Source organism: Cricetulus griseus, chromosome 4, assembly GCF_003668045.3.
Source record: "Cricetulus griseus strain 17A/GY chromosome 4, alternate assembly CriGri-PICRH-1.0, whole genome shotgun sequence".
Classification (NCBI taxonomy): domain Eukaryota; kingdom Metazoa; phylum Chordata; class Mammalia; order Rodentia; family Cricetidae; genus Cricetulus; species Cricetulus griseus.
The window spans coordinates 98,150,648-98,178,028 of record NC_048597.1 but is presented as its reverse complement, the minus strand read 5'-3'; the positions used below and the strand labels follow the sequence as shown (position 1 = coordinate 98,178,028).

Sequence of the window (27,381 nt, the reverse complement as noted above, 5' to 3'; positions counted from 1 at the left end):
ATGGGGTAGGTAGAATGACTTTGAATACTAGCAGGTCATGCCAAAAGAAAACATGGAATGACTAAATTGGACTCACAATCCCACTGATAAGGATCCCTAGGAAAACTGAAGCCCATATGAAACCACACATGAATTTCAAAGCAATGTGATTCATAGTAGCCAAAAGGCAAAAGACATCTAAATGTCCACCAACAGGGAACTACTGAACAAGCCATGAAGGTACACTGCAGTGCCACACTTCCATGGAGCCCCAGAGCATATCCTGAGGCTTTTGGCGTCAGTACTTCTGATGGTATACCCAAGTTCTTGGGGGTGGGGGGGCTGGCCTGAGCATTGGGAGATGCCGGGCAGCAGTGTGGTCTCCACCGTCAGATAACAGAGGCACTCCTGAAGTCATATTCCTTGGCAATCAAAAAACATTTTCAGAGCTGGCAAGATGGCTCAGCTGGTAAAAGCACTTGCTACCAAGCCTGAGGACCTGAGTTCAATCCCTGGAACCCACACAACAGAAGGAGAGCACAGACTACTTCAAGTTGTCCTCGGGACACAATAATAACTCCATGTCACACACACATATCCACATAACATATATACATACATACATACATACATACATACATACATACATACATACACAAAGACATGTAATAAGAAAAAGTCTTTACACATTACTGAATGCTATACCAGGCATCAAAGTCTCCCTCTAGTTCAAAGGCTTAGGTCAATCTTTTCCGGATCCTCGGAGCCACCTACGATCCTGGAACACCAAGTTGGAAGGACCATGGATGTCACTCTGCTTGCACCCTTCACAGAAAGGCATATAAGCAGAGCCACAGCAGAGTCTGGGCCGTTAAGGAGGCAGTTCTTCTCTGAATTTAGAGATCAACCCAGAGTCAGCACCTCTGAAGACTGAGGATGGTAAGTTAGCACTGCCATAACAGAATGCCACATAGACTGGGCCGTTCCAACAGCAGGGTTATTTTTCCAGAGCTCTTGGATGGAGACAGTGATAGGCTGGTTTTTCCTGAGGTCTCTCCCCATGACTTACAGTTGGCCACCTTCTCCCTACATCCTCAAATGGTAGCCCCTCTACATATGGTGGTAGCTCATGCATCTCCCTAGAGGGACTAGTCAGTCACCCTGGGGCAGGGCTTATTGTAATACTTCCTTAGAACTCAGTCGCTTCCAAAAAAAATTTTTTTTAAATCACAATTATTTACTTAGCCTGTGTGTATGTATATGTGTGCCACTGTAAACATGCAGAGGTCAGAAGATAACTTACGGGAGTAGTTTCTCTCCTTCCACCTTGTAGGGGTCCCAGGAATCAAAACCAGCTGGTCAGGCTTGGCAGCAAGTGCCTTTACTTACTGAGCTATCTCATTGGCCCATCAATCACCTCTTTAAAGGCCCACCCTCCAAACGACCACATTCTGCAATACCTGGGTAAGGCTGTAACCTATGGCTTTTGGGACTCGAAACTCAGCACATGGCAAGGACCACAGGACCGTAAGATGCAGCCCACTTATCAGAGCTACCCTAAAATGCTAAGCTCCCCTTCTAGCACATTCTCCCAATCCCTTCCTAGCAGTGATCAGTGGATAGAAGAGAGAAGAGGAGGCTGAAGAGATGGGTCAGTGGTTAAGAGTATGTACTGCTCTTCCAAGGACCCAAGTTTGATTTCTAGCACTACTTCAGGTGGCTTGCAACTGCCTGGAACCCCAGCTGCAGAGGCTTCAAAGCCTCTGGCCTCCACTCATGAACACCTATGCCCCACATATATAAAATTAAAAATATAAAACAAATATTTTTTAAAGGTGGAAGCGTTTGCTTAAATAATAGATAAACCAATCCCAGGGCCAAATAACAAATTTTAGGATAAATACCTCTCCTGCTACCCTTCAGGGCTCCCCTGAGGACTCCCACTTCCCCTGCAGCAAGGGCAGGAAGCTGTCTTCACAGCGGAAGGTACCATCTTGGCTGAAGCCAGGATGACAGCTCAAACCCCCTCTGCATTCGTGTCCATAAAAGAGATGAGAAGGCTTGCCTAGCTTGGGAGGTTGGATGTCAGTCCAGTGCATAAGCAGCCTTTTAAGTACCATATCACATGGAGGATGCTCACAATTAGCACCATGTCACGAGGGGAATGCTCACACTGCATCCTCTAGAGACACCTGGCCTGGAATTCCCACAAGGCAGGTGTGTGTGACCTTGAGCCAAGAAGCAGCAGAGCAATGGAGTCCTCCTCTACCTACGAGGACCCAAAGGAGCGAGTGACTCAAAGGAGGGGTAGTGTGAGTGGTCCCCTCACATTCCTGGTCATTGCCACCCAAGTACGGCTAAGAAGCCTCACCTACATTTTGTCCTGGGGTGGGGAGGACACTGTGAAAGGGACATTAGCTCAGCAGCAGATCTGTTTTCTCCTCCCTGAGGGCCCTGGTCCCTGAAAATCCCAGGTCCAGGGAGGGGGTCCTGATTTTCTGTCCCACCAGCTGGTTCTCTGCCCACAGTAATTTTTTTTTTTTTGGGGGGGAACATCCTGGGCAAGCATGAGCCACAATCAACACCAGGCTCACACTGGGGATGGAAAACCCATGCAGCTGGTGCCACCAAGTGGCACAGTCAGCAACTGTCAGCGTGCTTAACACCAGCCAGCAGCACTGAGCTGTGTTGGCTGCAGCCAAAAGCAAGGCCTTTAAGATCATGCCTGACTCACTCTGTGGTCCTCCACAATGCTAAATCAGGTCAGTGAGCTTATTTATGTCACATAAATCAACAGAGCCAACTGGTGAGCTGCCTCAAGACTGTTTGTCTTGGGTTAGCGCTAAGCACAGACTGCAGGCAAAAACCCAGGCAGGTTTGGATGTCATGGACAGAGCCCAAGGAGCTTGACCTGAAAGGCTGTCCAGATCCACACCCACCAGGACAATTTGTGTTCAGCATGGGGGAGGGGAGCTGCATATGCCTATGAGAGATGACACAGCTCTAAACAGAGGCTCCTAAGGAACATACTGAGGTCCCTGAACCTTTAAAAATACTACCATGTAGATGCTCTTGCTGCTGGGGGTAGGATACTGGCTGTCCCAAGCATGGATCATCTTTCCCCATGCGGCCTTTTCAGGAAGATGATAGTCTATGGAGTCTTCCCTGGGCCTCTTATTTTTAATTTTTTAAAGTATTAACTTTTATTTGTTTGGTGTCTTGCCTACAATCATGCATGGTGCACAAATGCCAGAAGAGAGCGTTGGATCCCCGTGGAGTTACAGATGGTTGTGAGCTGCATCCAGCATCTTAGGGGACTGGCTGCATTGTCCCAGGAGTGCTAAGCAAGAAGTAAAGAACACTCCAGGTCTCTGGGGAAGGTTGTTGGTTCTGGAAAATCACTGAAAGCAGGCATTAAAAAAAAAAAAAAAAAAGTGGTGCTAGTACATGGCTTGGCAGTTAAAAGGACTTGCTGCTCTTCCAGAGGATGTGGGCTCCATTCACAGCACCCACATGGCTGTTTTGAGGGTAACTGGGGTCCACATGGCTGGTGTCCACCTACCCTGTGGAAAATACAGTCCACAGAGGGCACATGGCTCTGGTCATGTTTATCTCAGTGGTGGGATTTCTGGGTGGTCAGAGTCAGGATCTAGGATCAATATATGTGCTAGCAATCACTTCAGCTAACAATGACAGTGAGTTTACCTAAGTTCACGATGCCTGGGCTCCTGTGAGGTGGTGGGTCAGGATGCAGTTCAGAGACTTCAGACCACTTCTACTCACACTGTGCACAACTGAATGTGTACACACATATTCACACAAACACACACACACACACACACACACACACACACACACAGCCAATATATGGGACATGCCTAGAGCAACACATGATCATCACATTTATCAAAATTACCAACATCTAGTTAAGGAAATATTTTATTAAACTTTAAAAACTATTTTGTGTGTTTCAGACAAGTGTCAATATAAAGCCCAAGCTATCTTTGAACTTGGATTTCTCCTGCCTCAGCCTCCTGACTCCTGGCAATTAAATCATGTGTCACCATACCTGGCACAGCATCTATGTTAATATTTGCTAATATTGATTAATAAATCTGGAAACACAGGGCAGGACAAACTATTCTTGTGATGTTCATGTATAATCACACTCACACAATCACACATGCATGCATGAACACACACACACACACACACACACACACACACACACAAAGTACCTACACACACATGCATATCTTCTTAGAAAGGCATGGCCAGTGGTCTAGAACCAGTTACCTGTGACATGGACTTCCTTCTCATTTAGTCCACACCACATGTGGCTGTACTGCAAGTTATCCGGGTGTTTTCTGACCATAAGCTTACACTCCACTGTTAGTATTCAGGCATCTGTACTAGCCTGCCCTTGGGGTTCTAACTCGATAGGCCCTCAGCTGCAGCCACTAAGAGCACCACCTGTGCACATTCCCTACATTCCCTTTTGAAACAGCTGACCTGAACAACCGGGAGCTCTTGGTCTCCAGACTGATAGCTGGTAATCTAGCATGGGACTGATCCAGACCCCAGGAACACGGGTGTCAGTGAGGAGACCTTGGAAATCCATGGGGCCTCCTGTAGTAGATCAGTACTTATCCCTAGCATAGGTGTGGACTTTGGGAGCCCATTCCACATAGGGGGATACTCCCTGAGCCAAGACCCACGGGGGTGGGCCTAGGCCCTATCCCAAAGGATATGACAGACCCCATGGAAGGCCTCACCCTCTCTGGGGAGCAGAAAGGTTATGTGACAGGTAGGGTTTTAGTTGGGGGTGATAAGGGAGGAGGGGAGGGAGAAGGAACTGGGATTGACATGTAAAACAGTCTTGTTTCTAATTCAAATAAAAAAAATGGGGGGAAAAAAGGGCCCTGCCTACCTCCCATCTTCCTCTTTGTCTCTCTGCTTCTCTCTTCTGCCACTCCTATCCCCGGAGGCCAGTCTCCCCTCCCCCCTTTTCCCATTTACTTCCCCCAATAAAAAAGGCCCCTCCACCCAAGCTCTGTCGAATGGTGACTTTCTCTTGGTGCCACTTTTTAAAATTACAACATTCGCACCACACAAAACAAACTATTTCTAGTTCTGCTGCTTGCTCCCTCTGGCCCCATGGAATGCAGAGTCCCAAGAAATACAACTGACATGCACAGAGACACATCTGAACAACTGCTTCTCCTATCTTTACTGGCAATTGATTCTGTGGTTGATTATATATTCGATGGGGTGGGGGTCTCATCCTGTGAAGCCCAGGATGAGCTCAAATGCATAATTATCCTGCCTCAGCCTCCCCAGTGTTGGGATTACAGCCCCCATGCTACCACCACAGCCTGCTGGATCTGTCTTTGCAGCACTGAAGGCTGTGTCTTTGTTCCTTAGTTCTGGACTCTCAACGGTAACAACTCTAGGCTGTACCTCTTTAAATGGCTTCTGAGGTTCAACCAAGAGTCCCCGAGTTCGTGGCACAGATGTAACCACCGTGCTCACAGCACAGCGGCAGACCAAGCCACCTTCTTCACGTCTTTGAAAAGGGACTGGGTGAGGGAGGCTGCATACACAGAGAAACCAGAAATGCAGCCACACCAGAATGAACCATGTCAAAAACGCCCAGGAAGAACCTTGCCTGGAAGGTGACACGTTGGTAATAGAGTGGCATACTTACCACAGGGGAGAAAACTGTCCTAGTTAGCTCTCCTTTGGCTTATTTTCATTCTTATCTTGGTTCATACTACGCCATATTAAACAGAATGACTCCCCAAGGAATCTGCATGGCAGCCTCACTCCTAACCCCACCCCACCTCCACTGCACTAACAGGTCACAAACTTCCAGCTCGTTCTGCAGACAAGTGCCTGCTCACTAAGGACACGGTGCAGGCTAACCACACTGTGCCTTGAGGCAGGAATGCGCTGTTATGTGAGTATGTCCTGTGGGGATCACAGTGTAATTTAATCAGCACTTCAGCATGGTACAACTCCAGGGTGGGGAAATAATGAAGTCAGCACTTAGTGCTGGGAGTTCTCTGCTCAGCCTTGGGCGCAGCTGTGACCTAGAGCTGGGCTCAGCTCAGCACTGCCAGCCTACATGGTGTGACTGTCGGATGCAGGCACTGTGGGCCAGTGAGTAGCATCACTGACCTCCACTCATTATGGACGAGTGGTACCTTCCTCATTCCAGCTACGAGGAGACTAATCTCTATACAGTGCCAAGTGTCCCCTGAGGGTCAGGGGTGGGGGAGGGGCTGCCCCCATGTTACAGACCTACCGCCCTAAATCTGTCACAAAGATGGGTTTGTGAATGTGAGCTAATTGCTTTAGAGTGGTGAGTGTCACAGAAGGGAAAGCTAAACGGGAAGAGGCTTTGCTGAGTTTTAAGTACCAGGAGGGTAAGGGTGCAGGATGAAGTTTGAGGCTAGCCTGGGACAAAATCCAGGTCTCAAAGACAAAAGAGAGAGGAGGAAGGAGGAAAAGGAGGGGGGGAGGAGGAGAAAGGGAGTGAGGAAGAGAGAGGGAAGAAGGGAGAGGAGGAGGGAGGGAAAGGGAGAAAGGAAGGAAGGGAGAAAGGGAGAGAGAGGGGGAGAGAGAGAGAGAGAGAGAGAGAGAGAGAGAGAGAGAGAGAGAGAGAGAGAGAGAGAGAGAGAATTATTTCAGGTTTCATTCATTTCCAAATGTTCTGTAGTAACCCATGGAACAAAATAAATGGTCAAGCCGGGCGGTGGTGGCGCACGCCTTTAGTCCCAGCACTTGGGAGGCAGAGACAGGTGGATCTCTGTGAGTTTGAGACCAGCCTGGTCTACAAGAGCTAGTTCCAGGACAGCCTCCAAAGCCACAGAGAAACCCTGTCTCGAAAAACCAAATAAATAAATAAATAAATAGTCGATCAAAATGTGATTTACTAAACACAAATCAGTATCACTTGTGTATTTTATCATTTAACTTTCAGACACAGACTTAGGCAGGACCAGCAAGATGGCTCTGTGGGCCAAGGAACAGCCACCAAGACTTGAGTTCCATGCCAGAAACCACACGGTGGAAGGGTACACCAACCTCCAAGTTTTCCTCTGACCTAAACCGTGGCAGGCATGGGTCCCCCACACACAATAATTAAATGTGATTTAGTCTTTTAAAGGTTCATTTTTATTATATTTGTGTGTGTGTGTTTGTGGTGTCTGTGTGAATGTATGCCACATATTCAGGTCATCACATCCCAACAGTTGTGAGTCCCCCAACAAGGATGAATTGAACCCAGGTCCACCATAAGAGCAGTAAGTGCTCAACCACTGAGCCAATTTCCCCTGCCCCTTAAAAATCTTAAGTTAAAAAAAAAAAAAAATTCCTCTTTGCAAACCAGAACTCACTGTTAAGGATGAGCTGATACACACAGGCTCATGATTTCAAAACTAAAAAAATAAATAGCAAGTGAGAACAATAAATTCTTAACAAATAGCTTAAAAGATGACTGAGACATGGCTGACTGAGGGATGGATAGACAGACAGACAGATGCTTTCTACACCTGTGGAAAAGTGGCTGCAGGAGTTGAGTTGAGCAATGGTGCCCTGTAGTAGCAAGCTACCACCACGGACAGGACCAGATATCCTCAATAGTCACTAGCAGTGTCACGACTCATGCACACAAGCTTGCAGACAACAAACCCACCAGTGGTGTTTCCAATGGGGGAAGCACTCCATGTTTGTTTGCCTGGAAAGCCACAGAGGAAGCTGAAAATAGCTGGCAGTCATCTCTAGGCTGTGTGATTTTTAGGTAATTATTTTATCATTAGTGTCAGGTCCAAAAAAACAACTCAGGACAAATGACTATGATGCCTATTAGCATACCAACGCCAACACTGGCCTCCAGGCTTCCTCAATACTACTCCTACCTGTGTCTCTTCTCACCTAGCCCCCTAAACTTCTCTAGCTCCCCTCCCCCTCCCCCGGCTTCTCACACCTATATAAGCCTGCCATTTTGGTCATACTCTCCTGGCATCCTCACTCCTTTGTTTTCCTCTTGTGATCATGCTTAGTTTACTACTTTCTCTCCCTGCTCAGGACTCTCCAGATACTTCGGACTACATGCCCCCCCCCCATATCTTCATAGAAATATTCTCCATTCTCCTCAGCCATACCTTGGAGCAGTCATGTCCTCACTTTACAGTTAGATGGTTCCAAATTAGCTAATAAAAAAAAAAAAATCCCAGCCTAAGTTCCTAATTACTATGACAGATATCTTTTCATCCCAGTAACCCTGACTCCTCATCCTTGCCTACCCCCTCATGCTGCTCCTTGGGGCTACTGATACTGGCCTTTTAGTAAGCAGCATCTCTCACTCAAGAGGATACCTCAGGACAAACTCAGACAGGTAAACATGTGACCCCATTATCCAAATAGAAGGCCCAAGACTCAAAGAAGGTCACACTGTTAAGCAGCAATGGCTCCAGGCTCTAGTCACATTCCTGTCCTGACTGTGAGAAAGAGGCTACAGCTGGGCCCAGAATCCCATCGTGCCACTGTTCCCCACTCCACCCGAAAGGAAGCCATGAAGTCAGCTTTTGGGATGTATGAAGAACCCCACCATTGCCCTAGAAGTCCTCCTCTACTTCTACAAGAACCCAGAAGCCTACCCTTCCATCTTGGCTGTGGAGTAGTGTGGCACTGCTGGGAGACCACATTCTCCTCCTGCTCTCCATCTGAGAACTTCTCACTATTGTGTTTCTTCTCTTCATGGTTACAGGCATGGTATCCCAGCATTCTCAGCAAGAAGCCCAGTAAGTATACACTCAGAAGGCAGAGAAATGCCTGAGATCTACCTGCCCACATCCCCTCATATCTAATAACATTAAACATCTAAACTGACAACGTTCTCACTTCCTCTCTTCCCCCAAGCCCCCAATATGCTTCACTTGATTCTTGGACACAAAACCACAGCCTCTGATTCTAGGAACCCCATCAGGGAGCTCAAAACCAAGCCTGCAAGAGAGGTGAGCCGGGGTGGGGGCCTTCCCTGCCCAGAGCCACTCTTGTCTGAATGAAGTACTGGAAATTTCCAAAGTAGCCTGTGCACCGTCCAGAGCAGGCAGAGCAGCAGTATGGGGTATGTACTAGACATTGTTCATGCGTGCGTGCGTGCGTGCGTGCGTGCGTGCGTGCGTGCGTGCGTGCGTGCGTGCGTGCGTGTGTGTGTGTTCCCCTATTGAACACAAAACCCACATTTCAGGCAATTGAAAGTGACCTTTGAATTACTGACTTGGTATGGACGTAGACACCACTTTCTCCTGACTGGGATAACTGATCCATTCTCAGGGAGGATGCACTGGAGGACATGTGGGCAGCATTCGAGGTGAAGTTCTTGTGTGGGCTTTCATCTCTCTCTCTTGGAGGGGACTCAGGAGGGCAGGCCACCTCTTGCTGTTTCCTCATGCACTGAGTGAAACACAAGCAAACTGGAATCTTGATCACAACTGTTCAGGGACTATAAAAAACTCATGGACCATACACAACATGTCTTTCCAGTACCAAGTCAGAGAGAACTGGCAACAGGCCTAATGTTTACATTAAACTATTCACCTGAAACCTGTGTCACCACTCTTAAGTGGAAACGAACAGACCAACACCAATACTGACCAAAGATAGACTAGCATTAAAAGTCTGATGATAATCCCAGCACTTGGCAGGTTCAGAGAAAGCAGTCAGGAGTTCAAGGCCGGCATCAAACACATACGGAGTTGGATGCCAGCCTGAGATATGGGAGATCTTGCCTAAAAACAAAAACAAAAACAAAAACAAAAAATATAAAAAATAAACACCCCATTATCAGAAAGAATAAGCAAGCAAGAACATTCCAGAACATGCCAGAATGTGCAGGTACACCCAGTTCTTTTATGAACTTTGAGTCAACACATTGAGAAGTCCAGAGCAAAGAGAATGGAATCACTGGGCTCTAACACTAAAAATCAATTCCCTGGCCAGGGCCATGGCTCAGTAGCAGAAAGTCTGCCAGTGACACAGTCTGCCAGCACAGCAATATCAAACAAGTGAACAACTGCCCATCGGACTGCCCTCCCTTCTGTAGAGGCGACAGAATACAGTTCGGAGGTGAGCAGGAAGAGGAAGCAGGAGGGAGCTGAAGGACATTCCACCCTGAAGACAAATGTGGTTGGGAGACAAGGCTCCATGAAGCTGCTGAGAGAAAATCTCGAGACTCATGCCTGACACCAGAGCAACCTCAACCCAAATCACAAAACGCCGTGGCCCACTGTAAGGGTCAGTGAAGGGTCTGGGAGAGAAGTGCGTGTTAATAGGTGGCCAGAAAGCAAGACAGGATCGTCAAGGAGGAGGTGTCTTGCCCTGATGATTGAAACCCAAGTTTCAGATACTGGTGACAACAGCCCACCCCTGCAACACCGGACACTGATCTGCCTTTGGGACACTCTTCAGGTCGTGACTACCACATGTGTCTCTCACTGAGAGCAGATATGAAACTCTAGGTTGGAGTAAGAGCTTAACAAGCGTTTGCCGCTGGCACACGGCCAGGCTAGAAGACCAGTAAAGAATGACTGAGTGCTGCAAACCCCATTCACCAGTTCCCATCAGCTTCTGTGACAGGTGAGGGAAAGGCTCCCCTGCCCCAAGGCTGAGGGGTTTCAACAGGGACACAGTGACAGCAAATCCCACTGAGACAGTCACCTGGGGATTCAGGCCTCCCAACCACTATTTCAGGTATATGAACATACCAGGACCGCTCTACAAAAGCTCAGTGGGGACCAGCACCTCCCTGAGGCTCTACATACCCCTAGAGGTTGGGATATGGATACAAGGTTTGCCGGTCAGATGCTAAAACAACCAAAGAAGTCCGTACACCCACACTCCTGGAGACAAACTTGCATTTGGTGCAGGAGTGATGTCACTTGTGACAGTCAGGAACCAAGTACAGCAGTCACCTCCTTGAGTATATCCAACTGGACAGGCAAAGGTGTCCTGCACAAAACACAGTACCTTCCACTGCTCTGAGAAGTCTTGAAGTAACTACAACATAGCATCAAGCCCTGGCTCCCGACCAGCAGCCCAGGGCCCTGCAAGCTCTACAGAACAGCTCTGTCCATCTGCTCCAGATGGCGGCCAAGGAGCCAGAGACACTTGAAGCCACTAGACACTGTCAAGGCCAAGGATCCTTGTGTGGCTTTCTCTTTCATTATCTCATGTGGACCAGACTGGTTCTGGGTGTGCCTCTCCATCAGGTCTCATGCTGGGAAGAGTTCTGGTGGGCTCTCACCGTAGCAGTACTTGGCTATGGGGTCACGGTATGTGTTCTCATGCTGCACGCTCTGTTGGCAAAGGAAGACAGGAGAATGACAGAGAGGGTCAGCTGAAGTGACAGCCACACCCCCCCCACCCACTCCGACTCCAGCGTGCCTAGGGGTTTCAAGGAACTTTCTAGAATGAAGTAGGATTCTTAGCACTGAGTGCCACAGAAACAGACAGGACACTACTGTGCCATTTCTTCTTCTTTTGTCCACCAGGGAGCTTTTTGAGCAACCTGGCTGGGCATTTTAAGACTGCCTCTCAACCCTTCTGAAGTGGAACCTAGGGACAGGGCACAGCCAGCAGAGTGCTTGCCTTATACACATGAAGGCCTGGGTTTGATCCCCAGCACCTCATAGAAATGGGTGGAATGATCCACATTTGTGATTCCAGCATTGGAGCCGGGAAGAATAGAAGTTCAAGGTCATTCTCAGCAGTATGGTGAACTTGAGGCCAGCCTAGTTATGAGACTACAACAAGGGCAAGGTGAGATAGATCAGGGGCTAACACAGTACTTGCCCCCAAGCCCAAGGACCTCGGCTTGATCTCCCATGTGGGACCCACACGGGAGAATGAGAAGCAAACTCTCCAAGTTGTCCTCTGACCCCTTGCACTTGTGGTGGTAAACCCACACACATGCACAACAGTTAAGTACGAAAAGAGCAAACAGTCTGAAACAGATGGAGATGCAGTGTGATCAGCACCTGACCCTGTGGGCAGAGTTCTAGTCACTGGTGAGGAATCCTGCAAGGGCCTAGGGAGACAACACTTCAAATGACAGTCATGCATTAAGGGCCTGTGCACAAGCCAAGCAGAGCCTTCCCCAAGAGCCTCTCTGGCTGGGTACAGCAAGTGAAGCTGAGCCCAGACAACCCCCCACCCCACCCCACCCCGACACCCCTGGTGGTATATTTTCCAGCAATTTCTTGTCATAGGAGCAATTTGAGGTTTTGGCTGCTCTAGAGCTCATTAATTAGCCTCTAGCAAAGCTATGCACCTTATTAATTCCACTTAACAGACTCAAATGCCCAGTCTCTGGGCCGGTGAACCAAGCAGCCATTGAGAACTGTTTCTACTTGCACAGTAGGAAGTACCTTTGGGCTCTGTTGGCTATCGGAAGCTACTATAATATCAGTTCCACTTTTCAGCATTAGCTAGGAAGAGCAAGTGGATTCACCGAGCTCCTCATACCTCCCTTTACACCCATTACCTGGGAAGCTCTCCCATGGAGACCAGTGGAATTCTACATTCTCAGAGCTCCCTCTATCCTGACCCGGGATGTTCTCACAGTAAACTAGAGATGGAAAAGGGAATTACCAAGCACAAATCCAAAGCTTCCAGAGGGCCAGAGATGGACATGAGTCAGTTATCTCAGAGGAGTGGGCTTGTGTAAGAGACATCTTACAGAGAGTAGTGACAAGTGCCCAGCCACAAAGGCAGGGAACTCGAGCAGGAGAGAGAGTTCAGTAGGGAAAGGTGCTAGTGCCAAGGCTGATGCCCTGAGTTTGAGGCTCAGAACCCACACAGTGGGTATGTATGGAGAGAACCGACTCTCACAAGTTGTCCCCTGACCTGTACGCATGTGCCTCCCCAAGCCCAAAATAAATGTAAAAGGGAGATAAACAAAGGTCTGGGCAGAGGCCCTTCTGGGCATTCCATGGGTGGCAGGTGATGACGTGAAAACAGGGCATTTAAGGTTAGGTGATATGTGCTCCCCAAAAGCCTTACGAACCTCAGACTGATCCATGTGCCTTTCTCCTACCCCTGGGATCCTGAATCAAGTCATGGCTCTGTCCCAGGACCTCCTCTCAGTGAATAGCTCCTGGATTTCTCCTTCCCTCCCTCCCTCCCTCCCTCCCTCCCTCCTCCCTCCCTCCCTCCCTCCCTCCCTCCCTCCCTCCCTCCCCTCCCTCCCTCCCTCCCTCCCTCCCTCCCTCTCCCCTTTCCACCCAGCCTCTGCCTTGAGTGATCGGCTAGTGTTCACCAGCTTTGCCTCCCTCCCGCCGCCTCTAGCGAGGGCCAGCACCACTTCTGACCTGGGATGAAGTCCTGCACTTAGCCAAGCACAGTTCAAAGTGGTCTTCAACTGCCATGAAGAGGTTCTGGAAGGCCATAGCTGCCCGGTTGAGGAAGCGCTCCAGTAGAAGTTGCTATGGAAACAAGGTATTCAGGACTGGTAGTAACTGGAGGGAGAGAGGGAGCCAGTCTCTCATTCACCAGATACCTGGTTAGCAACAGCATAGTCCCCTCTGTGAAGGCACCAGACATGGGGGACCAGTTCCTCTCTCAGTGCATCTCTTGAGGACCACAGGAGATGCCTAGCTCTCCCTGTTAAAGGCCTGTAATGGTGGGGAGCTGGAGCCCCTACCTTGCTGGGCTGCAGACAGCAGGAGACACAGTGTTCATAGGCTTCACAGCAGCCGTTGGCCAGGCATCCATCACAGCAGTACTGCTTCGTGCTGGGGACAGTGACATCACAGCAGCCATTCGCCAGCAGGTCCTTCCTCTCACAGACATAGCCTGAAAGCCAGAGATGCACATCCTGAGAACCAGGACTGGCTTCGCCTGGGCAAACAATGCAAACAATGATGGGAGGTCAGGCTCCTCAGTCATCGCTAGATCCACATTATCACCATGCTCAACTGCTTTCCAGTCTATTGCATAAGTGTGAGCACATCACCATGCCAAGCCACGTCCATGTGGTTGGGTGCTAACATAAGCAATCAATCTTTCACCTGGGCCTCTTTTTAAAAGTCTAAGACAGGGCTGGAAAAGATGGCTCAGTAGTTAAGAGCACTGGCTGCTCTTCCAGAAGTCCTGAGTTCAATTCCCAGCAACCATATGATGGCTCATAACCATCTGATACCCTCTTCTGGCATAAAGGTACATATGCAGATAGAGCACTCATACACATAAATAAATCTTTAAAAATAAATAATTAAAAAGTCTAAGACAGAAACAGCACAGCACCCATTCATAAAAAGTATGCACTGTGCACATTTAAAAAGCAAGTACACAGCTTTTGATTGCTTTTACACACCTGCTGTTATTGTGGTCACTTGAAGGGACTGTTAAACTAGGAAGCCACAGTCCACCTTCACAACTCTGCTTCTGGTATTTGTACACAAGCATGGGGTGGGGGGGATACAGCCACCCCCTAGAACTGGGGATGAAGTTCTCAAATTCTGGAGGGAGAGAAAAACCTAACTTGCTCCACAACCGAGAAATACCATCACACAGATATGCAGGTCCAGTGTCAGCCAGGCCTCCTCACTGGAGCTGCTTCACTACTCAGAACTTCTAGGCAGATAGTTCCCTGCACCCTTTGGAACAGGACAGAAAAATCTAAGTGAAAGTCCATGAGGGCCACCACCCAACCCCAGATAGCTCCCAGTGACCATTCAAGCCTGAAAGTATATACATACATGGGCCTTCAGGTGTAGGCAGGGACCTCAGGTGTGTGCAGGGGTTCTCGGGTATGTGTATGGGCCCTTAGGTGTGGGCAGGGGCCCCCTGGTGTGTGCAGGGGCCCTCAGGCATACACATGGGCCCTCAGATGTGTGCAGGGGCCCTCTGGTGTGTTTGCTCTTGCCCTCAGGTATTCAAGTGGGTCCTCAGGTATGCACGTGGGCCCTCGGGTGTGTTCAGGGCCTGGCAGGTGTGCGGCAGCTGTTCCCAGCATTAGCACGTCTGAGTGCCCCAGCTCTGTCCTCAGAGAACAAGGCTGGTGGAGGATAACTTGTTTTCATAACTGCTCCAGAAAACAAGGTCTGTGTAGGAGCGGGTGGTGCTGGCAGAACACTGACACTAGAGGGGACACTAGAGGGCCTTCACTCAACACTTGGGAGACCAAGAGAGACCGATTCCCATCACCTGGGAGCTGGTGGCTTCTGTTTTGTTTCTTTTACTATGTCTCCTGAGTGAAGAGATAAGCACTCTGATGTCCTAGCTTCCTTCCCAGCTGCCCCACTCATGCTGTTGACAAGGGTTCTAAGTGGAACTCCCAGGGAGTCCAAATGCTCCCCAGGATTCTACCCCAGATGATAACAATAAAGCAACTCTGTATCATGGAGATGGGCAATACCCTGTACCCCGATGCAACCTGCTTATACCACCTGCCCTTTCCTTTGCCAAGCTGGAAGTTAACACCAGAGGCCCCTTTCTTCCCACTGCCAACTCTCAGCACTCGGCCCTGAACCCTGTGGTATTCACCTCCTGATGATCATGTCTAAAGTATGAGGAGAGGGAGCTCACCAGGCCTCTCACCCTGTATCATAAATCATGAAAAAAAATTACCTTTTACTTTTTGAAGAGTTATTTTTATTTTATGTGAGTGCAGATTCCCACAGAGGCCAGAAGAAGGGTGTTGGATCCCTGGGAGCTGCAATCACAGGCAGTTAGTGAGCTGCCTGCCTTACATGGATGCTGGGAATCAAACCCAGTCCGGTCCTCTTGCAAAAGCAATCATTGCTCTTGACCAATGACCCATCTCTCCAAGTCCTTCTTTATTTTTAGTTGAAAAAAAAAAAAAAAAAAAACCCTATAAGAACCATACGGGGCATTGTGATGTTTCAATACACACATGCCCTGTGTAGTTCAGATCAGCTCTTCAGATATTATTTCCTATCAAGTCCCATGAGACCAGGCCAGCAAATGTGTTGGTCTTGCCTAGAAAATTAACTTCCAGCTTTTGAGAAGTTTGTGACTCTAATTGGCTATCTTGTTTAACAGCGCTGTTACCCTAGCGACACGGTGGCATCTCGTTGCTAAACAGCATCAACAGTTGCAAGGATTTTTTGTTGTTGCTGTTGTTCTTGTTTTTCTTAAACCACGGTTCTCATATTTGTAAAGGCAAAATAAAACCTGCAGGCCCTGTGGGATTTTTATGGGTTGAGAAGTTAAGTATTGGATTTTTTTTTTTTTTTAACTAAAGGAGTCTGTAAGTCTTTGTCTGATCTAAATTAACCAGAAGAAAATTACTGTTTTTGTAGCTACAGTACAAGAAAACGACAAACTGCCATCTGATACTAGAATGTCCTGTTTTCTGAGTCTATAGAAACAAGCCCTAGCCTCCAAGCCAGCATCCCCACCCAGTTTGCCTGTCAGCTAACTGAATCTTCTTGGTGAAGTAAAAGCCCTGTGTTCAATTTCCCCTTTCCTATAAGGATATTTATAGGCCAGCAAGAAGACTCTGACAGTAAAGGTGCTTGCTAACAAGCTGATGACCTGAGTTTAATCCCTGGGATCCACATGGTGAAAGGAGAAAAACAATCCAACAATTAGCCTATGACCACCACATACACCACGTGGCGTACACACACACAAAAACAAACAAACAAACAAACAAACAAACAAAAAAAAAACAAAACAAAAAACCTAGAGAAACAAGACGAGGAACCCCTGTGCCTGTGTCTGGTAGGAAGTGGCCTAAGTCTGAGGCCAACGCTGGAGCAGTAGGCAGAGGGAGAGAACTGCTAGGCATTTGGCTCTTCAGCCAAGCTTCCCAGATTCTGCAGGGAGCCTGAGGTAGAGAAGCCTGAGGTATGGAAGACAGACATGGGCAGAAGGGGCAAAAGCATCGTGAGGGAAGGCTACCCAGAGTCCCAGGGCCTTGAGTGCAAGAGAGGGAGGCCGTACCCAGCTCGTCGGTGATGAGGTGTTTCCCTTGAACAGAGTTCCGGCACTGGTTGCTGGGCCGGCTGCTGTTGCCCAGGTTAAACTGGACCTTCCACGGAATGGGCTGTTCACGGTCTTGAATCTGGAGAAGGTTTCGATCTCTCACCGCCCTCTCTTCCTGCAATGAGACGACAGGGGCAAGAGGAAGAAGGTTCAAGGCACTTTGCCTGCCAACTCACTTGCCCTGCTGGAGTCTACACCCCTGCCCCAACCTCACCCCAACGCTTCTGGCACGGGCACCGCACCATTTGAGCAAAGCCACAAAACAAGCCAGCAGGAAAATGTGGCAAGCTACAGCTCTCCTCCCCAATGGACCACAGTGAAGTGTGAAGCCCCAGAAGCAGACAAAGGAGTCTATGAAATTCTGAAGAAAACTTTTCCCTCTGCAGGCAAGTTAAGTTTTTAAACACTAAAATGCACACACCACAGAACAGAACATGAAGCCGGAACACTTAGAACCAGTCTGATCACCTTAGACTGTCACCTGACACCTCTAGACCACGAGGCCTCAGCCATGACAACGTGAACAGAGGGGATGACTTTAAGGGCAAGATGAAGCCTGAGAACCTGAAAAGGTCTCCCTTTGTGTGAAAAATCACAGAGCAGCCATCCTTACACCAGTTTCTAGATGCCATTCTAACTACACAGCCCTTTGCCTAGTCAAGCAAGAGGAGAGTGGCCCTGGGGTGAGAGCCTGAATCTTTCTCTTAGACAAGAGCCACAGCATTAAACTAGGAGAGACGGAGCCCAGCTGCTGGAATCAAGCCAAGCACAAGGCAGCCACCTTTGGAAGCTCCTAGCCATGAGTGTATAAAAAAACAGCTATAAAGGACTCTCCCATTGGCCTGTTCTGGGTCTTAAGACAGAGCTTCCTATAGTTCAGGCTTGCCTGGAACTCACAGGAATCCTTCTGCCTCAGCCTCCTCCTAAGTGCTGGGATTATAGGTATGAACCACCATGACTTGTTGGGTTTGGAGGTCTTAAGACAGCATCTCCCTATGCAGCCCTGATTGGCTTTAGGGTCCTCCTATCTCAGCCTCCAGGTGCTCCAGCCCTCTTTCTGGTCCCGAGAGAGTTTTGAAAGATAGGAGGGGGGCACACTTGTATGTTAAGTGAGGAGACAGTACACCTCAAGTGAGAGAAGTAAAAACACTTCAATAAAAGGACAGGAAGAAACCAGACCTGTATGTCACAGTGTCCCTTCTGCTGGTCACCCCTTCCTATGCCCGTGCCATGCAAAGCTGCAAAGCTGCAGTGAACAAGTCTTTGCTGGTAACCAGTTTAAAAGAGGGCGAGGTGGCTCTCTGTATTCACCTACACTTTATATAATGCCCATGTGGTGTTTGAAAGAGAATGGCCCCCAAAGGCTCACATATGTGAATACTTGGTCCCCAGTTGGTGAAACTGTTTGGGAAAGGTTAGGAGGTATGGCCTTGCTGGAGGAGGTGTGTCACTGGGGACGGGGCTCCTAGGTTTCAAAAGCCCAAGTTAGCTCTCTGCCTTGTGGTGGTAGATGTGAGCTCTCAGCTACTGCCCCAGCACCATGCCTGCCTACCTGCCTGCCGCCATGCTCCCTGCTGTGACAGTCATGGACTCTAACCCTCTGAAACTGCAGGCCCCAAACAAACTCTTTTATAAGTTGCCTTGATCACAATGTATAACCACAGCAATAAAAAAAAAAAAAGTACCACAAACAACATAAATGGGTGCTGGGGGCTGAAGAGATAGTTGAGAGGTTAAGAGCACTGGCTGCTTTTCCAGAGGTCCTGAGTTCAACTCCCAGCAACCACATGGTGGCTCACAAACATCTGTAATGAGATCTGGTGCCCTCTTCTGTCGTGTAGGCTTACATGTAGGCAGAACACTGTATACATAATAAATATATCTTTTAAAAAAAAAAACTTAAGTGGGCACCAATCCACATAGGTAGCTACTTTCCAGCAGAAAAGGTTAATGTGGTTTCAAAGAATTCATCAGGGAGCCCAGCCCTATGAAGAGCTGTGCCACCTAAGTACAAGGAGAACCTTAGCTCTCACCTCAGGACAGATGACCCTAGAGTTGCCCCCACCCTGACATTCCCTATCCCACTCTGTGCCAGAGTATCATACATCCTAAATCACTGTCTGAAGTCATCTGCCTACCCTCCTTCACAGTCCCACAGCAGATGGCAGGCATCCAGGGAGTAGACTTCAGTGACAGCTCTACCACCGCCCCTGTGTACTGTGCTGTGCCCAGGTCACCTGGCGCGGCTCACCATCCCCAGCCCTCTCCCCTGATGGCATCCTCTCCTGCACTCCCATCTCTAACAATTTAAATTATCCCCTAAAGCATTAATTAGGAAGAAAACCAAAGAAAAGAGGCATCCAAGGATCCAAGGCAACTGGATCAGCAGCTGTCTGGGCAAAGACTGCTATACAAGCTTGAGATGTCTCACGGATGCAGAGTCGAGGAGCCCAAGGGACGTCTGTGTGGCACAAGCCTCCTCTCCATCTGTGATAAACACCACCAGGGTGTGTTCCTCTTACAGAAGAGAGGTAGAGCCCAGACCGGGTGAAACAAGCTGGGCACTCAGATGCAGGGCGGCCCTCAGCCAAGCCAGAAATCATGTTCAGGACAGTACTGACCCACAAAGGCATGGCAGGCAGGGGGGGCTGTGTGAGAACAGTCCAAGCCACTGAGAGCCCACAGTGTGAGTTTGTGGCTACTGATAGGAAATTAAACATAATTCTGAAAATATATTTTAAATCAAAAACTTATTAACGAACTCATGACATATTAGCAATTGGTTTTTCTTTTGTTTTTGAGTTAAAGATGTTTTTTTTAAAAAAATATAAGCTGGGTGCGGTGTGGCACACAACTTTGATCCCAGCACTTGGAAGGCAGAGATAGGTGAATCTCTGTGAGCTTGAGGCCAGTGGGGTCTACCTAGTGAGTTCCAGGACAGCCAGGGCTACATAGTGAGATGATACCCCCCACAACACACACACACACACACACACACACACACACACACACACACACACACCACACACACACACACACCAGGCCAGAGAGCTGCTGCTGGCCACTGTGTGGACTGAAGCCAGGACAGGAGTCTACCTGTCACAAAGTCTATGTGCAAATGGAAGGGGAGAGGCTGTGACAATTTTGCCCATGGTTGATACTGTACCATTCCTGACACCAAGTTCTATACCAAAACTTGACAAATGTCCTTCTCATAAGTTTGTTACAGTGTGACCACTGGAAAGCAGCCACGAGGATCCTTGTAAAGCCATGCAGAGTGCTCAACTTCGGGCCCAGCAGTTCACTCCTAGGCCTGTGCTAGCAAGCAATAAAAACATATCCACACAAAAACCCACAAAGTGGATGTTCTTTGCCAAAAGATGGAAGCCCAATACCCGTCAGTGATGAGTGGGCTGATGTGACTGACAGCTATCTACAGGGGAACAGTGGGTCATGAGATAACACAGGTGAGTCTAAGAACATCACAGCACTCACATGGATATCACATGTGTATCCGATCCCATTTTTTGTAAAGATTTTATTTATTATATATACAATGTTCTGCCTGCATGTACACCTGCAGGCTGGAAGAGGGCACCAGATCTCATTATAGATGGTTGTGAGCTACCATCAGGTTGCTGGGAATTGAACTAAGACTTGCTGGAAGAGCAGTTAGTGCTTTTAACCTCTGAGCCACCTCTCCAGCCCCACGATCCCATTTTTATGAAATGCCCAGGGTGGGGACAAGAGAAATGTCTCAATGGCTCAGGGGTAAAAGCACTTGTCACACAAGTCTGATGATAAGTCTTTCATTCCTAGACCCAGTGGGCCACTGTGATGGCTTAGCGAGTAAGGGGGCTTGATGAGTGAGGGGGCTTGCCTCCAAGCCTGACAACCTGAGTTCAATCCCTAGGGACCCACGTGACTAGAAGGAAGAACCAACTCCAAAAAGCTGTCCTGACTGCCACATGAGCAGTGTGGGTTATGTACACTCCTGCCTTCCCCCAACACCACACACACACTCACACAAAAATAAATAAAAATGCAAAACAAAAAAAATTTTTTAACAGGAAGTAGGTTAGAGATTGTTTAGAGCTGAGAGGGAGGGGAAAGTCAATGACAGTCCCCTAAATTGTACTATGGCAATGGATGCCTCACCGTGACCTTACTAAAACCACTAGGCTGCATACTCAGGTGAACCGCCAGTTCAGACGGTGAACTGTGTCTTAATGGGCACATTGGGCTCTGAGCACAGACTGTAGGACTCCCCCATGTACTGCCAGAGAGTCATGTCCTGCTCTATGAACAGATCTTCACAGAGCTGCCAAATGGTGGCACGCTTCTGTCCTATTGTACCCCCAAAACTCACAATTGTTAACATCATGTATAATGGAAGTCAACAAGCCCTAGGGAGGAAACACAGTCTTTGAAAATCTGATTTTTCACTTGGAAGCCTGTGTTTTATCTCTGACAGTAGAGAATGTCAGAATGCCTCTGTGAGGGGGCAGGCTCTCCTCATTCAAGCAAAAGTCTAATGAACAACCATTTCACCAGTCATTCTTCTAGATGACAATGGGGGGTGGGGTGGGGGTGGCTAGTTTAGTTTGTAACTCAGCCAGACTTCAGTAGGCAGAAGGCAGCATGGGCTGCCCAGCTCCAGCCTCAGCACAGGGCAGACAGAAGCTTAAAATTAGTCATTTCCCCTGCTTCCTTCCCAGTGAACCAGCTCCTGTACCTGCCCAAACAGTGGGAAAGAATATGCTCTAGGGCAGTGGTTCTCAACCTTCTAAGGCTGCAACCCCTTAATACAGTTCTTCCTGTCGTGGTGACCCCAACCATAAAATTCCTTTTGTTGCTACTTCATAACTGTAATTTTGCTACTGTTATGAATTGTAATATAAATATCTAGGTTTCCACCATATAAACAAACTGAAAAAGAAAAACCACATGATCATCTCACTAGATGCTGAAAAAGCCTTTGACAAAATCCAACATCCCTTCATGATAAAGATCTTGGAGAGAACAGGAATAACAGGAACATATCTAAACATGATAAACGCGATATACACCAAACCAATAGCCAACATCAAACTAAATGGAGAGAAACTCGAAGCTTTTCCTCTAAAATCAGGAACAAGACAAGGATGTCCACTCTCTCCATACCTCTTCAATATTGTACTTGAAGTTCTAGCTAGAGCAATAAGACAAGAACAGGGGATCAAAGGGATACAAATTGGAAAGGACGAAGTCAAACTTTCACTATTTGCAGATGACATGATAGTCTACATAAGTGACCCGAAAAACTCTACCAGGAAACTCCTACAGCTGATAAACACCTTCAGCAAGGTAGCAGGATACAAAATTAACTCAAAAAAATCTGTAGCCCTACTGTATACAGATGATAAACTCAATGAGAAAGAAATCATGGAAACATCACCTTTCACAATATCCACAAGCAACATAAAATATCTGGGGGTAACACTAACCAAAAAAGTGAAAGACCTGTACAATAAGAACTTTGAGACTTTAAAGAAAGAAATTAAAGAAGATACCAGAAAGTGGAAAGATCTCCCATGCTCTTGGATAGGCAGAATTAACATAGTAAAAATGGCAATCCTACCAAAAGCAATCTACAGATTCAACGCAATCCCCATCAAAATCCCAACACAGTTTTTCACAGACATTGAAAGAACAATACTCAACTTTATATGGAAAAATAAAAAACCCAGGATAGCCAAAACAACTCTTTACAATAAAAGATCTTCTGGAGGCATCACCATCCCTGACTTCAAGCTCTACTATAGAGCCATAGTTCTGAAAACAGCTTGGTATTGGCACAAAAATAGACAGATAGACCAATGGAATCGAGTTGAAGACCCAGATATTAACCTACGAACCTACGAACACCTTATTTTTGACAAAGGTGCTAAATCCATACAATGGAAAAAAGATAGCATCTTCAACAAATGGTGCTGGCACAATTGGATTCGGACATGCAGAAAATTGCAGATAGATCCATACCTGTCACCATGCACGAAACTTAAGTGCAAATGGATCAAAGATCTCTCCATAAATCCAGCCACACTGAATCTTCTAGAAGAGAAAGTGGGAATAACCCTTGAACAAATTGGCACAGGAGAACGATTCCTGAACATCACGCCAGAAGCACAGACACTGAGGTCTGCAATCAATAAATGGGACCTCCTGAAACTGAGAAGCTTCTGTAAGGCAAAGGACACAGTCAGTAAGACAAAACGACCACCCACAGAATGGGAAAAGATCTTCACCAGCCCCACATCTGACAGAGGACTGATTTCCAAAATATACAAGGAGCTCAAGAAGCTAGCCACCAAAACACCATACAATGAAATTAAAAAGTGGGGTGCAGAACTAAACAGAGATTTTTCAACAGAGGAATCTGAAATGGCTGAAAGACACTTAAGAAAGTGCTCAAAATCCTTGGCCATCAGAGAAATGCAACTCAAAACAACTCTGAGATACCACCTCACACCTGTCAGAATGGCTAAAATCAAAAATACCAATGACAACCTATGCTGGAGAGGTTGCGGAGAAGAAGGAACACTCCTCCATTGCTGGTGGGAGTGTGAACTTGTAAGACCACTTTGGAAATCAGTATGGCAGTTGCTCAGAAAAATGGGAATCAATCTACCTCAAGATCCAGCCATTCCTCTCTTGGGTATATACCCAAATACTGCATGTCCATACAACAAGGACATATGTTCAACCATGTTCATAGCAGCATTGTTTGTAATAGCCAGAACCTGGAAGCAACCTAGATGCCCCTCAACTGAAGAATGGAAAGAGAAAATGTGGTACATTTATACAATGGAGTACTACTCAGCAGAAAAATGCAATGGAATCTTGAAATTCGCAGGCAAATGGATGGAACTAGAAGAAACCATCCTGAGTGAGGTAACCCAATCACAAAAAGACAAACATGGTATGTACTCACTCATATATGATTTTTAGACATAGAGCAAAGGTTTACCAGCCTATAATCCTCTTCCCCAAAGAAACTAGAAATCATGAATGACTCTAAGGGATAAATGGACCCCAGGAATGGGAAGTGGCATGAACTCCCCAGCTAATTGAGAGTATGAGGGTAGGGGAGTGGGTGTTGCCACAATAAGAGCACAAGAAGAAGAGTAGAGGAGAAGAAATGGAGGAGCAGATATATTGAGTTGGGGAAAGAATAGAGGAGAGAGAGCAGGATGAGAGATACCATATCAGAGGGAGCCACTATAGGTCCGAGAAGAGATCTGGAACTAGGAAGATTTCCAGAGACCTACCAGGATGACACGATCTGACAGTCCGGGCAGTGGAGGAGAGGATGGCCTAGAAGCCCTTCCCCTAGAATGAGATTGATGACTACTCTCTATGCTATCCTAGAGTCCTCATCCAGTGGCTGATGGAAGCAGAGACAGACATCCACAGAAATACACTGAGCTGAAATCTGGAACCTAGTTGAAGAGAGGGAGGAATGAAGAACGAAGGGGTCTGTACCAGGTTGGAGAAACCCACAGAAACAGTTGGCCTGAAAAAGGGAAAGCATATCGACCCCAGACGCTCTTTGGGAGGCCAGTAAGGGACTAATCCAGCCCCCTGATCATGGATGCCAATGGAGAGGCGCATGCACTCTTGGGAGCCTCCGGAGGTGGACTGGCGTTTTGCCCTGGTGTGTGTGGGGGACTTCGAGAGCCCATCCCACTTGAAGGGATGCGCTCTGTCTCTGAACACATGGGGAGGGGCCTAGGTCCAGCACAGGAAGATTTGGTGGACTTGATGGAGCCCCGGTTGGGGGCCCTACCCTGCCGGGGAGTGGTGGATGGATGGGGTGGGGGGTAGGTTGGAGGTGGGGGAGAAGGAATGGGGGTGAGGGGAGGGAGAGGGAGAGGGGAATTACATGTGAAACAAGCCTGTTCCCTAACTTGAATTAATAATAATAATAATAATAATAATAATAATAGAAAAAAAAATCTAGGTTTCCAGATAGTCTGAGACGACCCCTGTAAAAGAGTTATTCAGTTCCCAAGGAGTCGAGAGCCACAGGGTGAGAACCACTGCTCTGGGGCAAATGCTGTGACTCCTTGGGAATTGAATAACTCTTTTACACCACTCCCCCAGCATGAACTCATTTTTAAAAACACTGTACACAGGACGTTCACTGGTTTACTTCTGTCACCTTGTTACAAACACAGAACCTCAATTTGAAAATCTGGGCTGCTCTGTAACAGTCACACACCACACCTACTCAAAGAGGCCCAGTTCCTAATCACACTCCAGTTCTGCAAAACTACACTGAGTAGAGGAGTAAGATGGCCACAGGGTCTGGGAATGACACAGATGATCAACACCCAGCCTTCAGCTCCACTGCACAGATGTGAGGCCACAAGGGAAAACAGCCTGAAACCTGAAAAAGGAAGAGGTGGCAGCTACAAAAAAGTCCCAGGCAAAGCAATCCTGATGGCTGCAAGACAGTGCTCCAAGAGCCACACAGGAGAGTGCTCCAAGAACCAGAACTGAAATACAGGCAGAGCCTCTCCATACCCCTAGGGCAAAAGCAGAGGCTAACAGCACAGGGCTGGCTGGGTATGCAGAAGTATGCCTTCTACTTCACAACCTGACAGTACATCATACCAGCTACTTCTAAGACCTATATTTCACAGGTGACAGCATGTGACAGAGTCCCAGGGCCAACTGAGTTGAATGTGGCTACCCAGTTGTGAACTGAACACCCATCCCCACTCTGGAATCAATGCTAAACTCTTCATGCTCAAGATGACATTAGTGGCCGGGTGTTGGTGGCACATGCCTTTAATCCCAGCACTTGGGAGGCAGAGGCAGGCGGATCTCCGTGAGTTCGAGGCCAGCCTGGTCGACAGAGTGAGTGCCAGGATAGGCTCCAAAGCTACACAGAGAAAGCCTGTCTCGAAAAAACAAAACAAAACAAAACAAAACAAAAAGACATTAGTGGATAATGACTTCTGTAGATTGAGAAGTGGAGCATCTCCTAGGTAACCAGAATTATGTGAGGTCATGGGGTGGAGCCCCCAGGGACTGACACATTCTGCACTATATAAGAGTAAAGCCGGTCAGGGGGCGCCCACAACATACAGAATCTGTCGGCATCTTAGTATTGTTTCCGATGCTGGATTCCAGCTCTCTCTAGTAATTCTTGCTGAGCACAAAAATCAAAAGATTAAGAAAAAAAATCTACCCAACCAAGGTGTGCACCAAGGAGCACGGGTCACCTAGGTGGACACAGCAAAAAGCCCCTGGCCACTTCCTGGCCTAGCCATATCTATCTCCTGCCCACCAGTCAATCAAGAGACCTGGGACACTGCAGAGCAGGGAGGGTGTCTGAGGATGAATGGCTGGATAGAAGTCTGAGTCCCTGCTCTGCCTAGCCTACTGGTCAGGTCTGCATAGGGGGATGGAGTGTACAAGGACCTAGAGTGAAATGTCCCCCATCTGACTCTCCATACAGCCTTCAGTGCACTAGAGGCTAAGAGGGAAGAGTCAGAGGGCAGAAGAGAGAAGTACCAGACAATCAGAGGGAGGACTAGAGTGATGAGGACCAGAGGGTTGAGGACTGAAGCAAGGGGAGGAGGGAAAGGGAGGAGGGAGGACTACCAGGTGGAAGACTGCAGGGAGGAGTATCAGAGGACCAGAGGAGGAAGAGAGGACACAGCATCAATCGAGGGCAGGAGGGAGAAAGTTTGAGGGCTGACAATCAAGGATGGAGGGCTGGAGAAGGATGGAGGGTGGGAGGGAAAAGGGTTGGAGGAGGGCAGAGGAGGACGGAGGATGGGAAGGAGGAAGGAAGAGAATCAGAGGAAGGAGGGGTGGAGGACGGGGGGGGGGGAAGAGAAGACAGAGAATTTGATCTCTGAGGGCTGGAGGACGACAAAAAGAAAGGTCAGAAGGGGGAGGGATGATGGAGGACGGAGGATGGGAGGAAGGAGAGCTGCGGGATAGGAGGAAGGAAGACTAGAGAAGCATAGGAAATAGGGAGGAGATCTGGGGGAGGAGGATAGAGGACCTGAGGGAGGAGGGCTGGAAAAGGAAGAAGGATCAGAGGACAGAGGTCACGAGCGCAGTCGCTTACCTGTTTGAAGGTGCTGCTGAGGAAGTAAACCAGCGAGAGCCCGAAAACCAGGGCGAGCACCCAGCGCTTGCGCAGGAGTCGGCGCCACAGCAGCGCCGCAAGGTTCAGCATCCCGGAGCGGCGCAGGCGCAGAGAAGACCCCGAGGCATGACCCCCCTAAGTTCGCTCCTGTCTCGGCGCAGCCTCCTCGCACCAGGCGCGCCGGCCACGTGATCTGCCGCACGCTCCGCCCAGTGACGCCATCGCCAGGCCCC

General features: G+C 48.2%; 1 protein-coding gene across 2 annotated transcripts; it reads right to left on the bottom strand.

The window, feature by feature from the left end:
• Positions 1-6,896: 6,896 nt before the first annotated feature.
• On the bottom strand, positions 6,897-27,346 carry Spring1 (SREBF pathway regulator in golgi 1). Of its 2 annotated transcripts, none has more exons than XM_027414174.2 (5): positions 27,128-27,346; positions 16,957-17,113; positions 13,688-13,884; positions 13,356-13,469; positions 6,897-11,342 (listed from the first exon to the last, which is right to left on the bottom strand). In XM_027414174.2, exons 1-5 carry the CDS (start codon positions 27,236-27,238, stop codon positions 11,259-11,261), a joined length of 663 nt encoding a protein of 220 aa, XP_027269975.1. In that variant the 5' UTR covers positions 27,239-27,346; the 3' UTR covers positions 6,897-11,258. The 2 variants fall into 2 exon arrangements, with proteins under 2 accessions (XP_027269975.1, XP_027269976.1); XM_027414175.2 differs by having other exon boundaries at positions 13,688-13,839; positions 27,128-27,345.
• Positions 27,347-27,381: the final 35 nt, after the last annotated feature.

Bases quoted from the DNA above. Each gene is read 5' to 3' on its own strand.
- Spring1 (XM_027414174.2), bottom strand. From the start codon at position 27,238: ATGCTGAACCTTGCGGCGCTGCTGTGGCGCCGACTCCTGCGCAAGCGC. The intron at 13,470-13,687 runs GTAGGGGCTCCA...TTGTTTCCATAG, and splicing joins GCTGTCTGCAGCCCAGCAAG to CAACTTCTACTGGAGCGCTT. The intron at 11,343-13,355 runs GTCAGAAGTGGT...CTTTGCCAACAG, and splicing joins AGTGCAGGACTTCATCCCAG to AGCGTGCAGCATGAGAACAC.